This window comes from Scyliorhinus torazame, chromosome 12, assembly GCF_047496885.1.
Source record: "Scyliorhinus torazame isolate Kashiwa2021f chromosome 12, sScyTor2.1, whole genome shotgun sequence".
NCBI lineage: Eukaryota > Metazoa > Chordata > Chondrichthyes > Carcharhiniformes > Scyliorhinidae > Scyliorhinus > Scyliorhinus torazame.
In genome coordinates, this window is record NC_092718.1 from 204,294,926 (window position 1) to 204,309,179 (window position 14,254).

At 41.8% G+C, this 14,254-nt stretch overlaps 1 protein-coding gene across 4 annotated transcripts in view; it reads right to left on the minus strand.

The window, feature by feature from the left end:
• Positions 1 to 434: 434 nt before the first annotated feature.
• Positions 435 to 14,254, minus strand: part of akap10 (A kinase (PRKA) anchor protein 10) — a 110,926-nt gene continuing 97,106 nt past the window's right edge. For 2 of the 4 annotated variants that reach the window (XM_072469742.1, XM_072469740.1), the window contains 3 exons: positions 9,393 to 9,485; positions 9,270 to 9,306; positions 435 to 1,176 (listed from right to left, as the gene is read on the minus strand). In XM_072469742.1, the coding sequence (XP_072325843.1) occupies positions 9,292 to 9,306; positions 9,393 to 9,485 (108 nt within the window). In that variant the 3' untranslated portion in view covers positions 435 to 1,176; positions 9,270 to 9,291. Of the gene's footprint in view, positions 1,177 to 9,269; positions 9,307 to 9,392; positions 9,486 to 14,254 lie in introns of those variants that run through there. The other 2 variants (XM_072469741.1, XR_011933704.1) reach the window with 2 other exon arrangements.

Consider the following 14,254-nt stretch of genomic DNA (forward strand, 5'->3'; position numbering starts at 1 on the left):
GAGCTGTGAAGCAATTGTGCTATCCACAATGCTACCGTGGTCTATTTGAGTCCAGTTGCTATGGATCTCCGCTAAAACTTTTGACAGGTTGATAGAAATGATTACAACAATAACACTGAAATTGAGTGTGAGCGAGAGGGCGAATGAGATTGAGTGTGCATACAAGAATACACACGTGAAACAGGAGTAGATTTTTGTAAAATAATGTAGCACAATTAAAATAAATGGTGGGAAATAAGTGGAGATCATTAGCTCTGGGTTTATAATTATTACGACCGATAAGAAAATGTGTTATTTCACTATAAGCTCTTACAATTTAGGAGTCAATTTCACACAATACGTTCACCACCAATTTCACTGAAATTGTAGTGACCACACTGATTAAAATCTCTGCCCTCCCATGTATTCAAAAATAAGAGAAAAACAAACACAAGTCACACCAGCCTCAATAATATATGTATTTTAAATCAAACACAATTAAATAGGTATGATTTTAGATTAAGTACATGAATACTTATGCATCCGAAAACATAGAAATGGTACATAGTACCAAAAACCTACACACAGCCTGTTTGCTTGTTTCTGTGATAATACTCAATCTCAATACAATTAGGTAGCATCTGAGTAAATGTCTCCATTTATCAGATATCAGCTAGAAACGAGTGATTTTCCAAAACGTTTACCCCAAAAAAAATCATAGATTTCCCCCCCTCCCCTACTTTGCCGATTTTTTGAACGAAAATCTTGAAGGTATCACCTAAGGGCTGACAATAAAACAGACTGCAATAAACCAATGGAGTGTCATTTAGAACACAGCAAAGCTCTATTATAATAGTCACTTCAAATGTTCTCAAACCATACACCCAGAACTCAGATTTAAAGGGCGCTTTGTAATCCTTTGATTTGCGCCTCGATGCAGCAACTTCATGAGAAAAAAACCTTCATAGAGTATCCTGACTGGTATTAAAGTTGTTGAAACGTGTGCGCGACTGGAGGCTGGCAATCCTGGAATGCATAGTTTTCTTCATACAAACAACGGAGTAATATCAGACTGTGTAAAGTACAGTGTGGTTTCATGGCTGTGTTAACAGAAAGGAGGAAGCCTCTGCTCGACGTGAAGTGAAGCTGCTTGGACAGGAGGGTACGGGAACCAGTTCTTCTTCCTTTTAGTCATAGCTAGAATTAGGACAAAGAAAACACACACAACAATCAACCTGAGGGTTTCAAACAGCTAAGTTGCCCTCTGAGAACAAGGAAAAATGTTTGATATCAGGTGCTTTCACAACAGCCACACATCTAGTCCACCCGAGTCTTAACCCTCTAACAGTCAGTGTAGCCAACTTTCACTGCAAGCCAATTAAACTGATAAAGGACAGATTACAACAAACCAATGGACTTAGAATCAGCAAACCTGTATTATATAGCCAATTTCAAAGTTTTCAAATACACCCAGAACAAAAGAGATTACTTTCTTAAACCATCTTCTCGCCCTTCCTCCTTTTCTTTGTCCATCAGCCTGCAAAGTGCTCCAAGACATGTCTCGCTCGGGAAGCAAGCAGTTGTTACTCTATGCACTATGTGGTGCAGGTATTATTAAATCAAAACCATTCCATATTTTGAGTCCTATCTATATCTCTAGCCCTCCCTAAATGTGATGTAATGCACTCAAGGCCCTTCACCACAATCGTTGCTGTTAGACCCACTGTTTCAGTCACCTGATACAACATACAAGCCCAACAATGTTTTGAGATGGTTGCGGTAAATAACAACTCAGCACTGCAACAAAAAAAAACAAACAAAAAAAAAATCACATTTACACCCGGTCTTAGGGCTGCATCATGAAATTTGCACTCGAGGGAACTCTCATGACTGCTCGAGCTTCACTCTTCCAGTTTAAGAAGTCACATGAAATCCTCGAGATCTAGTGCAGCCCATTGAACTCCCGCTGTTCCTGTTTGCATAGCTGTTAGAAAAGCAGGTGTTGTATTTAATAGCTGAAGTGCGGTATTAAAACAACAGCTGCATGAAGAATCTTAACTTGCTATGATCAGCAATCACTGAAAGAGAGATTAAGAATTGCCTTGCTTGCCCGTTTCTGCTTCTCTCATTTCACTCTCATTAAATGAAGCTATAACAGAAGATACATCCTTTATTTATTGACTTGTCTATGTTTAAAACAAAACCACAAGCTATACAACATAACTGAGTGTCATAATATCAAATTTAGCTGGAGTAGGTTCTTCAGCCCCTCGAACATTGCCCATCCAAAATGGAATGACTAAAAGCACAGTTTAAAATAGAGTGAGAATAAATCACACCCTTCAAAATACCTTTTTCTGTTTGTTCGCAGAAGAAACTTAATTAATATAATACATAAAAGTTACAGTCAGTATAGACACATTGTACTAGAGCAACAGCTTAATTCAGTCTGACAAAGAGTGTCACTTCTGACGTATGAAATGATTAATGCACTAAATCATGCCAAAAATTATATAGGAGTGGGAAAAATTGGTCTATTGAGATATCCGATACATATTCAACTATTCATAAACCTAAAGAAAGTATTTTCTAGGCTGCTTGAGATATTGAGATCATTGGTCTTACATATTAATCATTCACTTCTCTATAAAATGCTGGCCAATAATTCTATGAGTAGGTCCTATAAAACAAAACACCCTAGCAATAAAATACATTAAGGGGATATGGGTGACTGAAAGCAGCTGCTGTACAAATGCTTCTCTCTCAGCCTAATCTTCTATTTCCCTCTATCTGAATGGAGGTGAAATGAAAATGATGCTCTAGTCCCATTCAGATTTCCTCCCTCAACTATTTTCTTTCCAGTACAGGTATCCCTTGGATAAAGTGAATTGTATTGGCATGTTTTTGTTTTAGCGCGGCTTGTGAAGTGACCTTCTCCAAAATAGCACGGTCTGAATATTAAATGTTGCCCCTTTAAAGGACTATACTGGTGAGGTAATAATGGGGAACACAGATATGGCGGAGGCACTGAACCAATATTTTGCCTCTGTCTTCACGGTAGAAGATAATTTTAAAAATTCAAAAACCACAGATAATGCTGAGGAATCTGGTGCAATAAACATCACTAGGGAGATGGTATTAAATAAACTAATGGGATTAAAGGCAGGTAAGTCTCCAGGTCCTGATGAGCTGCACCCAAGGGGATTAAGGGAGGTAGCAGCAGAGCTAGTGGATGCACTGGTTTGATTTTTCAGAATTTCCTGGATTCTGGAAGGGTCCAGGTGAATTGGAAACATGCCCCTGTTCAAAAAGGGAGCAAGGCAAAAAGTAGGAAACTATCGACTGGTTAGCTTAACTGGTGGGGAAATTGCTGGAATCAATCATTAAGGGGGAGGCGAGTGAACATTTGGAAAGACAAGGACACAATCCATCATTGTCAGCATGGCTTTATGAAGGGTAAGTCATGCTTGACAAACTTGCTTGAGTTCTTGGAGGACATAACCAGCAAAGTGGATAATGGGGAACCTGTAGATGTGGTATATCTAGATTCCAGAAGGCATTTGACGAGGTGCCGCATAAAAGACTGATCCAGAAGGTGAGATCGCAGGGGATTGGGGGTACTAGTTGGATTGAGGATTGGCTGACTGACAGGAAGAAGGTAGTTGGGATAAATGGGTTCTTCTCTAGCTGGCGAACTGCAACTAATGGGGTGCCACGGGGTCAGCTCTCGGACCTCAACTGTTCACAATCTATATAAATGATCTGCAAGCAGGGACAGAGTGTAACATAGTAAAATTTGCAGATTATACTAAAATAGGTGGGAAAGCAGGCAGTGAAGAGGGGATAAAGATTTTACAGACAGACATCGATAGGCTAGGAGATGGGCTAAAATTTGGGAGATTGTATTTAGTGTAGATAAGTGTGAGGTTATCCATTTTTGCTGAAAAAATAGAAAGGCAAATTATCAAAATGAAAAGCAGTGTGTCTTTGGTCATGAGTCGCAGTAAGTCGGTACGCAGGTACAGCGAGTAATTAAAGAGGCAAATGGAATGTTGCCGTTTATTGCAAAACAACTGGAGTATAAAAGTAGAGGAGTGTTGTTGCAATTGTATAGGGTGTTGGGGAGACCACATCTAGAGTATTGTGTCCAGTTTTGATCTCTTTACTTGAGGAAGGATGTGATGGCATTGGAGGCAGTTCAGAGGAGATTCACCAGATTGATTCCGGGATGAATGGGTTGACGTATGAGGAGGGATTAAAAGATTTTAGTTTAGGGCAGCACGGTGGCCCAGTGGTTAGCACTGCTGCCTACGGCGCTGAGGACCCGGGTTCGATCCCGGCCCCGGGTCACTGTCTGTGTGGAGTTTGCACTTTCTCCCCGTGTCTGCGTGGGTTTCACCCCCACAACCCAAAGATGTGCAGAGTAGACGGATTGACCACACTAAATTGCCCCTTAATTGGAAAAAAAATAATTGGGTATTCTAAATTTATAAAAAATTTAAAAAAGATTTTAGTTTACACTCGCTGGAGTTTAGAAGGATGAGAGGGGATCTGATCGTTGGAACAATATACTAAAATGGGCTGATAAAGTAAACGTTATCCAAATGTTCCCCCTTGTATGGCAATCTAGTATGAGAGGTCACAGATATAGGTCGAGAGGCGGTAGATTTTAAACTGGGATGAGGAGAAACTACTTCTCGTAGAGGGTGATGAATTTGTGGAACTCGCTGCCCCATAGTCCGATGGAGTCGGAGTCATTAAATGTTTCAAGAAGATAGAATATTTCTGATTTTTAAAAACGGGTTAAAGGGATATGGGCAACAGGTAGGGAGGTGTATCTGAGACCAGGAAGAGATCAGCTATGATCTAATTGAATGGTGGAGCAGGCTAGAAGGACTGGATTGTCAACTTCTGCTCCTAATTCCTATGTTCTCATTTTTGTTTTCACGCAGCTACTGAACATGCTCAGCCTGTTTTAAAAGCAAACACTTTCTTCCTGTTCACTGCCTCTCTCCCCAACCCTCCTGCTCGCCATCTTCCCTTCCAAGACTTATCTTTCCATATCTGCGGACAGACTATCCACCAATTTCCACTGACTCCCACAGCCATCTTCACTGAACTTCATTTCACCCTGCTTCCCTGCTGGGACTCTATTCCATTCTCCCAGTTCCTCCATCTGTTCTGATGATGCCACCTTCTAAAACCACACTACCTACATGTCACAGAACTATAATATCACAGGAGGGTGGCATTTGGTCTAGTGTCCCTGCGCTTGGTCTTGAAAGAAGCAATTAACCTAGTTTCACTCCCCCACCTTCTCCCTGCAGCCCTGCACATTCTTCCTTTCCAAATAATAACATTTCCTCCTCAATGCCTTCATCACACTCTCGGGCCGTGCATTCCAGATCCTAACCACTTGCTGCGTGAAAAAGATTTTCTCATGTTGCCTTTGCTACCTTGAATTTGTGCCTCTTGGTCTTGATCCTTCCCACCAATGGGAACAGTTTTCGCCCCCCTCATCACTCTGTCCAGACATCTCATGATTTTGAATCGCTCTATCAAATCTCCTCTCAACCTTCTCTTCTTGAAAAAAAAGCAATCTCAATTTCTCCAATCTTCCACATCTCCAGCCTAACTATGAATGCTCCAGTTAAAGTCAAACTATTTTCTTTACAAATATAACATTCCTTACATGCTTTTGTAGTCTCTGTCCCTATTAAGAAAACCTAGAATGCTTTTTGTTTTATTAATTGCTCTTTCAACCTATCCCATCACCTTCAATGATTAATGCACATGTACACCCATGTCCCTCACTCCTGCGTACCCTTGAGAATTGCACTCATTATTTCCTGTTGCTTTTCTTTCAACCAAAATGAATCATTTTACAACTTCTCTACATTAAACTTTATCTACCATTTGTCTGCCCTTTGCACCAACATGTCTTTGTTCATTTGAAGTTCTACTAACCTCCTCAAAGTTCACAATACTTCCCAAGTTTTGTACCATCTGCAAATTTTGAAACTGTGCTCTGTACACCAAGGTTTGGGACATCAAAGACATTTATATCAAGAAGAGCAGGAATTCTAACACCAACCTTGATGGACTCAACTGTAAACCTTCCTCCAGTCCAAAAAACATCCATTAACCACCACTACTGTTTCCGGTCACACGGCCAATTTTGTTTTCTTCCCTTCCTCTAAACTGGGGTTTCCCCTTAAATGTGGTTGACCAGACTCTTAACTCTGTTCATTCCATTTCCCACACTTCTGCTCTCATCCCACTCACAGATACATGATAGGGTTCCTCATCTTCCATCCCACAAGTTTCCAAATTCGACAGATCTTCCTCTGCCATTTCCACCACTTTCGAATGATGCTGCCACCAGCACATTTTCCCCATGCCTCCATTTTCATCCCTGCACTAGGACTACTCCCTCTGGGACACCCTGGTCCATTCCTCAAACCACCCCCAACATCCCCTCCCCATCCCATGCAAACGCAGAAGATGCAACACCGTTTGCCTCCACCGTTTCCACAGTCCTGGGCCCCAAAGGACCCAAATGGTCTTCCCAGGTAAAGAAGCGACTTACTTGGACTACTCTCAATTTGGCGTAGTGTATCCACTGCTAACCATGCAGTCACTCCTACACTGAGGAGATTGGTTGACTGTTTTGCGGAACATCTCCATTTGGTTCACAAGCATAACACTGATTTTACAATTGCCTGTCATCAGTCTCCCGCACCGTTCCAGTGACGTTCATTGGAAGTTCTATCAAAAGCCTCTTTCAAATAGGCACTTCATAGCTTTCCAGACACAACATTGAGTTCAACAATTTCAGATCACCTCTTCCCCCATTTTTCAGATGGTAGCTGTTGATGATTCAGCCATTCTCATTTAACTCTCTTCTGGACCCATACTTTGTTTTATTTATGTCATTACCTGCCTTCCTCCTTCTGCCCATTGTCATGAGAATGTCGCTTTAGGAAATGTTTGGCTGCTCATGTTACTGCCTTGATGTCAGAGTGTGGGTGGAGCAGAGCTCTGGCTCTGCTTTTTAGTTTCACTTTGAGAAAAGCTTGGGTGTGTCGGTATCTTTTTGGTTTCGTTTTCAGTGTTGGAGCTGAAGCCAGACACAGCAGCTGTACTGCTGTTCTCTCTGCCATGAAAAGACAGTCTCTTGATCATTTGGTACATTCAGAATTATAAATGTTCTGAGTAGGGGCTGTTTAGCACAGGGCTAAATCGCTGGCTTTGAAAGCAGACCAAGGCAGGCCAGCAGCACGGTTTGATTCCCGTACCAGCCTCCCCGAACAGGCGCCGGAATGTGGCGACTAGGGGCTTTTTACAGTAACTTCATTGAAGCCTACTCGTGACAATAAGCGATTTTCATTTCATTTCATTGTGACTTTAACCTGATGTGCTTCTGTTAAAGGTTATGTTTTTTGTAAGTCTTCTGGATGTTAAAAGGACAGCGTACGCATTACTTAGTGTTGTATTCGTTTGGGGTTGTATTTGAATTAATAGTTGCTAAGATGTTCACTGTTTGTTTTAAAAAGGTTAACTTGAGTTAATAGAATAAACATTGTTTTGCTTTTTAAAAATACTTTTCCATTTCTGCTGTACCACACCTGTAGAGTGGGCCTTGTGCTCCCCATACCACAATCTATTAAATGTTGTGGGTCAGGTGAGCTCCATGATACACTTTGGGGTTCTCTAAGCCCTGGCCCATAACACCATTCATACTCTCCTGCCTTCCACCCCATCAAAGACCTTCCTTTTTGCTCTTCTGTCCTCCTCTCTCTAAACGTGTTCCAAACCTGTCATGTCATTAACTTTTCCAGTTCTGACTGAAGGTTATCGATCTGAAACATTTACTGTTTCTCTCTCAATAGACGGAGCCTCACCTGCTGAATAGTTCAAGAGTTTTCAGTTTTTATTCCAGATTTTCAGTATCTGCCGTATTTTACTTTTGTATTAGAGGATATCAAGGGTAGCGTTTGATTAAAGGAAGAGGCTTGTAAGAAGAGTAATAAACCTGAAGTGTGGGAGAGTTTCCAAAATCAGCAAAGGATGACTAAACAAGTGAAAGAGGGAGAAAATAGATAAGAGTAAACAAGCAAGAAATATAAAGCAGATTGTAGGAGCTTCTACAAGTACGTAAATATGGTAAATGCAATTCACCTCCCCCCCCCCCCCACACACACACACACACACATACTACAGGCTTCAAGATAGGATCAGAGGATTTATAAGGATTGGGCAGGAAAGTGCAGTTGAGCTTGAAGGTTAGCCATGATCCTAATGAATGGTACAGCAGGTTCGAGGGGCCATAGTATGCTCTCCTGCTCCTACTTCTTAGTTATTGAATCTCTCCTGCCTGCCACCAATTCCCCTCTTCTTTTTCCCTGCCTCGCTACTCATTTCTTTGTTTTTGTAGGAGCAGAGAAGACAGAGGTGTACACGATTATGAGGGGCATGGACAGTGTAGGTAGGGAACAGCTGTTCCCATTAGTTGAAGGATCAGTCACAAAGGGAGACATGTTCAAGGGGCGGAAGGTTTTTTTTGGGGGGGGGATGAGAGGAATTTTTGTTTTCTCAGGGGGTAGTGACGGTCTGCAGTGCACAGCCTGGGTGGGTGGTAGAGGCGGGTTGCCTCACATCCTTTAGAAAGTACCTGGATGAGCACTTGGCACATCATAACATTCAAGGCCATGGGCCAAGTGTTGGTAAATGGGATTAGGTAGTTTGGTCAGGTGTTTTCATGCGGTGGTGCAGACTTGATGGGTCGAATGGGCCTCTTCTGCGCTGTGTGAGTCTGATTTAAAACTTTGTTACATTACTAACATTTTCTAGTTCTGATGAAAGGTCAGCGAGCTGAATCGCTGGGGAGCAGGTGAACGTGCGACAGAGGGCATGTGCAATGCAGAGGGGGAGCACGAAAGCAAGAAAAAGGAATATGGGAGATACTGAGAAAGCACAAGGTGAGAGAGATAAAATCAAAATACTGCAGATGCTGGTATCAGAAGTAAAAACATAAAATGTTGGAAAAACTCAGCAGGTCTGGCAATATCTGTGGAGAGAGAAAATAGAATAAATGTTTCAAGTCCGTATGACCCTTCTTCAGAGCTAAAAGGTCGAGAGAGAAGTGACCTGCCAATGGGGAAATGTGAAGTACTTTGTTAAAGAACCAGTCCACCATTGCCAGGTAGCTTTCATTACATTAAAAATTCATCAACTATTTAATGTTTCAATTTTCTTATGCTCTTGACAGATGAAAAATAAGCACTTACCTGAGGCACACAAATGTTTCCTTTACATTCTGGTCCACTGTGAATAACACAACATGTTATTTCAGGAGTTCTTAGTAGTAATAGTGTTAAAGATGTAGTGTTTCAACAGCACCAGATCATTACCTTTGTGGATTTCACGAGTGGCTCACTTTGTGCTTGTTGTATGACGTCATTGACAATCATCTTGGCAATTTTCCATGCCATCTCTTCCTGGGCCTAAAACAGAAACAACTTCACAGTCCTGAATGGTTGTATGAATAGATGAGTAGAAAAACTCTTATTGTATAGGATAACCCAATTATTTCTCTAGTTTTTTCCCTCCTATCTAACACTCCCTGTGACATAGTCCTCGTGCTCACGGCACGGGAGCACAGTGGTTAGCACTGTTGCTTCACAGCTCCAGGGTCCCAGTTTCTATTCCCGGCTTGGGTCACTGTCTGTGCGGAGTTTGCACGTTCTCCCCGTGTCTGCGTGGGTTTCCTCCTGGTGCTACGGTTTCCTCCCACAGTCCAAAGATGTGCAGGTTAGATGGATTGGCAATGCTAAATTGCCCTTAAGTGTCCAAAAAGGTTAGGTGGGGTTGCTGGTTTGTGGGGATGGGGTGGAGATGTGGGCTTAAGTAGGGTGCTCTTTACTAGAGTCAGTGCAGACCCGATGGGTTGAATGGCCTCCTTCTGCACTGTAAATTCTATGGTTCTATGATCTGGATCTGAAACACTGGAATCAGCTGATGTTGCTGTCCCCTGTATGATCAAATTTGATTTAAAAAAAAAAAAAATCAGCATTGGACATTTATGGAAAATAGTTTTTTGGCTTTTGATCCACAGTTGGGGAGAAAAAGAAAGAAGCGACTGGACATGATTTGTAAACAGAAACTCAGAATCCAAAACAAAAATAACATTGCATTTAGGTCATGCCTTTCATTTCTAATGCCCCATAGGCACCTCAGGCATGAGAGAGGAGGGCATTGGCAAGCAGATAAAGGGAAACATTGCGGGGCGGGGGCGCAAGTACAAAACACAGAATGGAGAGGACAGAGCCCTGATATTAAATATGAACATTAGACGGAGATCAATGGTCTGTGCTGTTGTGTGTTAATCGTGGATGTAAATAAATATGGTACTAGTTATTTCGGACATGGTTCATAAAAGTACAGGAAATACCAATCACATTCGAAAACAATCTCAGTTTTCTCCAGCTGGAGACTGGGATTAATTAAATTTGTATTGCAAGAGGACACAAATGAAAAAAAAACTACGTATTTGTTGATCCCGACCGAACTCATTGAAAAACAAAGAGGTTGCAGTAAGGGCAATAGAATTTATAGAATTTCTACAGTGGAGAGGGAGCCATTCGGCCCTTTGGGTCTGTACTGATCCTCGGAAAGAGCACTCTACCCAGGTTTACTCCCCGCCCTATCCACATAAACTCACCTAACCTGTACATCCCTGCTCAGTGAGGGGCAATTTTTAACATGGCCAATGCATCTAACCTGCACAAATTTGGACTGGGAAACAGGAGCAACCGGAGGAAACTCACACAGACACAGGGAGAAAGTACAAACTCCACACAGTCACCCAAGGCCGGAATTGAACCCGGGTCCCTGACGCTGTGATCGGCAGTGCTAACCACTGTGCCACGATCATGCTGGCCTGAATTCTCAAGCTGTTGGGATTCCTTCATCCTGCCAGCATAGTGCCCCTGCCGGCCGCATGGGGTGGTTGCAATGGCGAACGCCATTGGCAAGCAGCGAGAGCATAGAATCCCGCCACCAGTGAACGCTGCGCGGCCTAGAAACACGTGGCTGAGGAACCGGAGAATCCCGCCCACTGGTTTGCTTGTCATCTTCGGTAGGTTAATGGGTTAGCTTATCTGACCACGCAGTCCAGTGCTGCAGCATGTAACATAGAAAATAGAAGCAGGAGGACGCCATTGTTGTGATCATGGCTGATCCTCAAGTTCAATACCCTGATCTCGCCTGTAGTGATATCCTGGTTATATTGTAATTCATCGAATGACCACTAAGAGGCTCATTAGTAGATAAGTGAATGTTAAAGTCAGATGACCTCAGACTGACTGGGGAGCTGGGAGAGACAAAGTGGCTTGTGCATGTTCATACTGTTATTCATCTATTGTTTTGTACATATTTGATCCGCAGTTAAGTGTTAATAAATCATAGCTTTAGCTACAAGTGTTCTTGTAATATAAATCAGGCCATCCGGCAAGAACACATCATACTAGGACTGAATGGTATTAAACATCGAGAAAAATCTGTCACATTGTTGAGTGAAGCCTGCCACAGGGTCCATAGAGATTTGAAGATTTTGCGGACTGCAAGAATGAACTATATCGAGTCGTTGAAGCCACTAATGAGTCTCGGATTTCATGGTAATGTGGACAGCAACTGGCGGTGTTTAAACAACAACTTAATCTGTTTCTTACTGCAGTAAATTTAGTGGATCAATAAGATTTGGGTACGGTAGCGATGCTCCTAACAGCAGCAGGGCCCAAAGCAATTGTTGTGTTTAATACGTTTAAATTTGCAATATGTATGGAGTTCTACAATATACTCAGTATCATTAATGGAGTTGTACTTCGTTTGAACTCTATAGTTATACTTCAATCTCTTTGCAAGGATGTACTTAAGAGGATACATGGAGGACATCTCGGGATTGAAAAGTGTAAACGGAGAGCTCGTGACTCTGTTTACTGGCCAGGTATAAACCAGGATATTGACAGGATGGTCAGTTGTTGTGACTCTTGCTAGACGCATTGTTGCAAGCAAACAAGAGAACCTATAAAAATATCTGATTTGCCTAAGCCACCATGGCAGGCACCATGGCAGGAAGTAGCTATGGATCTCTTTCACCTATAAGGGAAAGATTATTTAATTATCATAGACTATTTTTCAAACTATCTCAAAATGGCTCTACTGTAAAACATAACGGTGGGCAGTGTATTACTGTATACCACCCAAATTTTTGCTAGGCACAGAATTCCTCAAGCAGTCATCAGTGACAATGGTCCTTGTTTCAGCTGTAAAGAGTGGCAACAATTCGCAGTCACATATGATTTCAATCACGTCACGTCAAGTTTGTTGTATCCTCAAGCCAATGACAAAACCAAAAGAGGTGTGCATATTGTCAAGCAATTGTTGAAGAAGGCAATGGACAGCCAATCTGGTCCCTATCTCGCACTATTAAGTTACAGAGTGTCACCATTGTCACATGGTAGATCGCCAGCAGAGTTACTCATGAATAGAAGGTTGCGTATCACACTTGCAGGAAATGCAAAACATTAAAGCAAAGCAAAAGCAGTTCTATGAGAGTGTCTAGAACTTTACCACCTCTGAGTAGAGATGACATTGTAAGAATAGAAGATTCGGGCAATTGATTGAGAAAAGCCCGTGTACTTGAAGAAGTAGCACCTCGTTCCTACAATGTACAGACAGAGGAAGGGTTGGTTTTAAGAAGAAATCGGCGCGTGCTCTTGAAAACCAGAGAAGACTTTCACAACAACGTGATGGATGACGAATCTACGTCAGAATCAACGTCAGCTGCAGTGTCGGATAGTTAAGCAGTTCCTCAGCATGAGAATGTCATGGAGAACATTGAATCTATAAGTTCTGAGCAGCAAGGTCAAACTTTGAGAAGATGAACCAGAGTCAGAAGTAAACCTGATCGACTCAATTTGTAGATTTGGTCTATTTGTACATACTATGGTTGCTGTTCTCGTATATATTATTTGTTAACCAATTGTCATGTGAGGGTACCTTTAAGACATGGATGTTTAATTAATGTACCTTTAAGAAAACAGTGATGTCAGAGAGTGGGTGAGGCTGAGCTCAGGTCAGCCATTTTGAGGTTTCAGTTTGGTTTTGCAGTTTGAAAAGTGCCTGGCTGGTTTTGCTGAGAGCAGCTGAAAAGTGCCTGGCTGGTTTTGCTGAGAGCAGTTTAAAAGTAGAAAGCCAGTTTGAAACAGCAGCTTGAGAAGTTCTGGTTTGCTGTGATCTGCTTGAAGGGAGAAAGCCAGGTTTGAGAAAGCAGCTTGGGCGTGCCTGTGTGTGTCCAGAGAGCTGCAGGAAGAAATCAAGGTGCTGGAGCTGAAGTCAACCAAGCTAATATATCTCTGCCATTCTACAGAAAATATATATATCCTTTAACCTGATGTGATACTGTTTAAAGGTGTTAAGTCGCTTGGAAGTTTGAAGGAACAGTTTAAGGAGTTATTTACTGTTGCAATATTTTCTGAGTTATCTTTGAAGTAAGGGGTGTTAAGAGATCCAATGTTTATTTAAGATGTTAAGTTGAGTTCATGGAATAAACAGTGTTTTGTGTTTAAAATCCCACGTGTCCATAATTGTAATCCCACACCTAGGGAAAAAGCCGCGTGCTCGGAAAAGCAACAAATCCATTAAAGGGAGAGGTTGGTTGAACTCCATGATACATTTTGGGGTTCTGAATACGCCTCGCCCATAACACAATTAAAAACATTTTAAAGAAACAAATTAATACTGTTAGACTCACAGGCTAATGATATCACATGTAAATATATTGACGATAATGTATTAATTTATTCCTTCAGAGGAAAGGGGATGTAGTGATATCATGGTTGTGTTGTAATTCACCGAGTGACCACTAGGAGTCTCATTGGTATATAAGTGAATGTAGAGTCAGGTGACCTCAGACTGACGAGGGAGCTGGGGGAGAGATAATGGCTTGTGCATGTTCATACTGTTATTCATCTGTTGTTTTGTATATATTTGACCCACAATTAATGTTAATAAATAGTTTATAGATTTAGCCACACATGCCCTTGTAATATAAATCAGGCCATCTGACAAGAACACAACACTGTCTTCCCCTCATACCCCTTGATCTCTTTAGCCCCAAGAGGTATATCTAATTCTTTCTTGAAATTACACATTTTGGCCTCAACTACTGTTTAAATGAATTCCACAGATTCACCGCTCTCTGGGTGAAGAA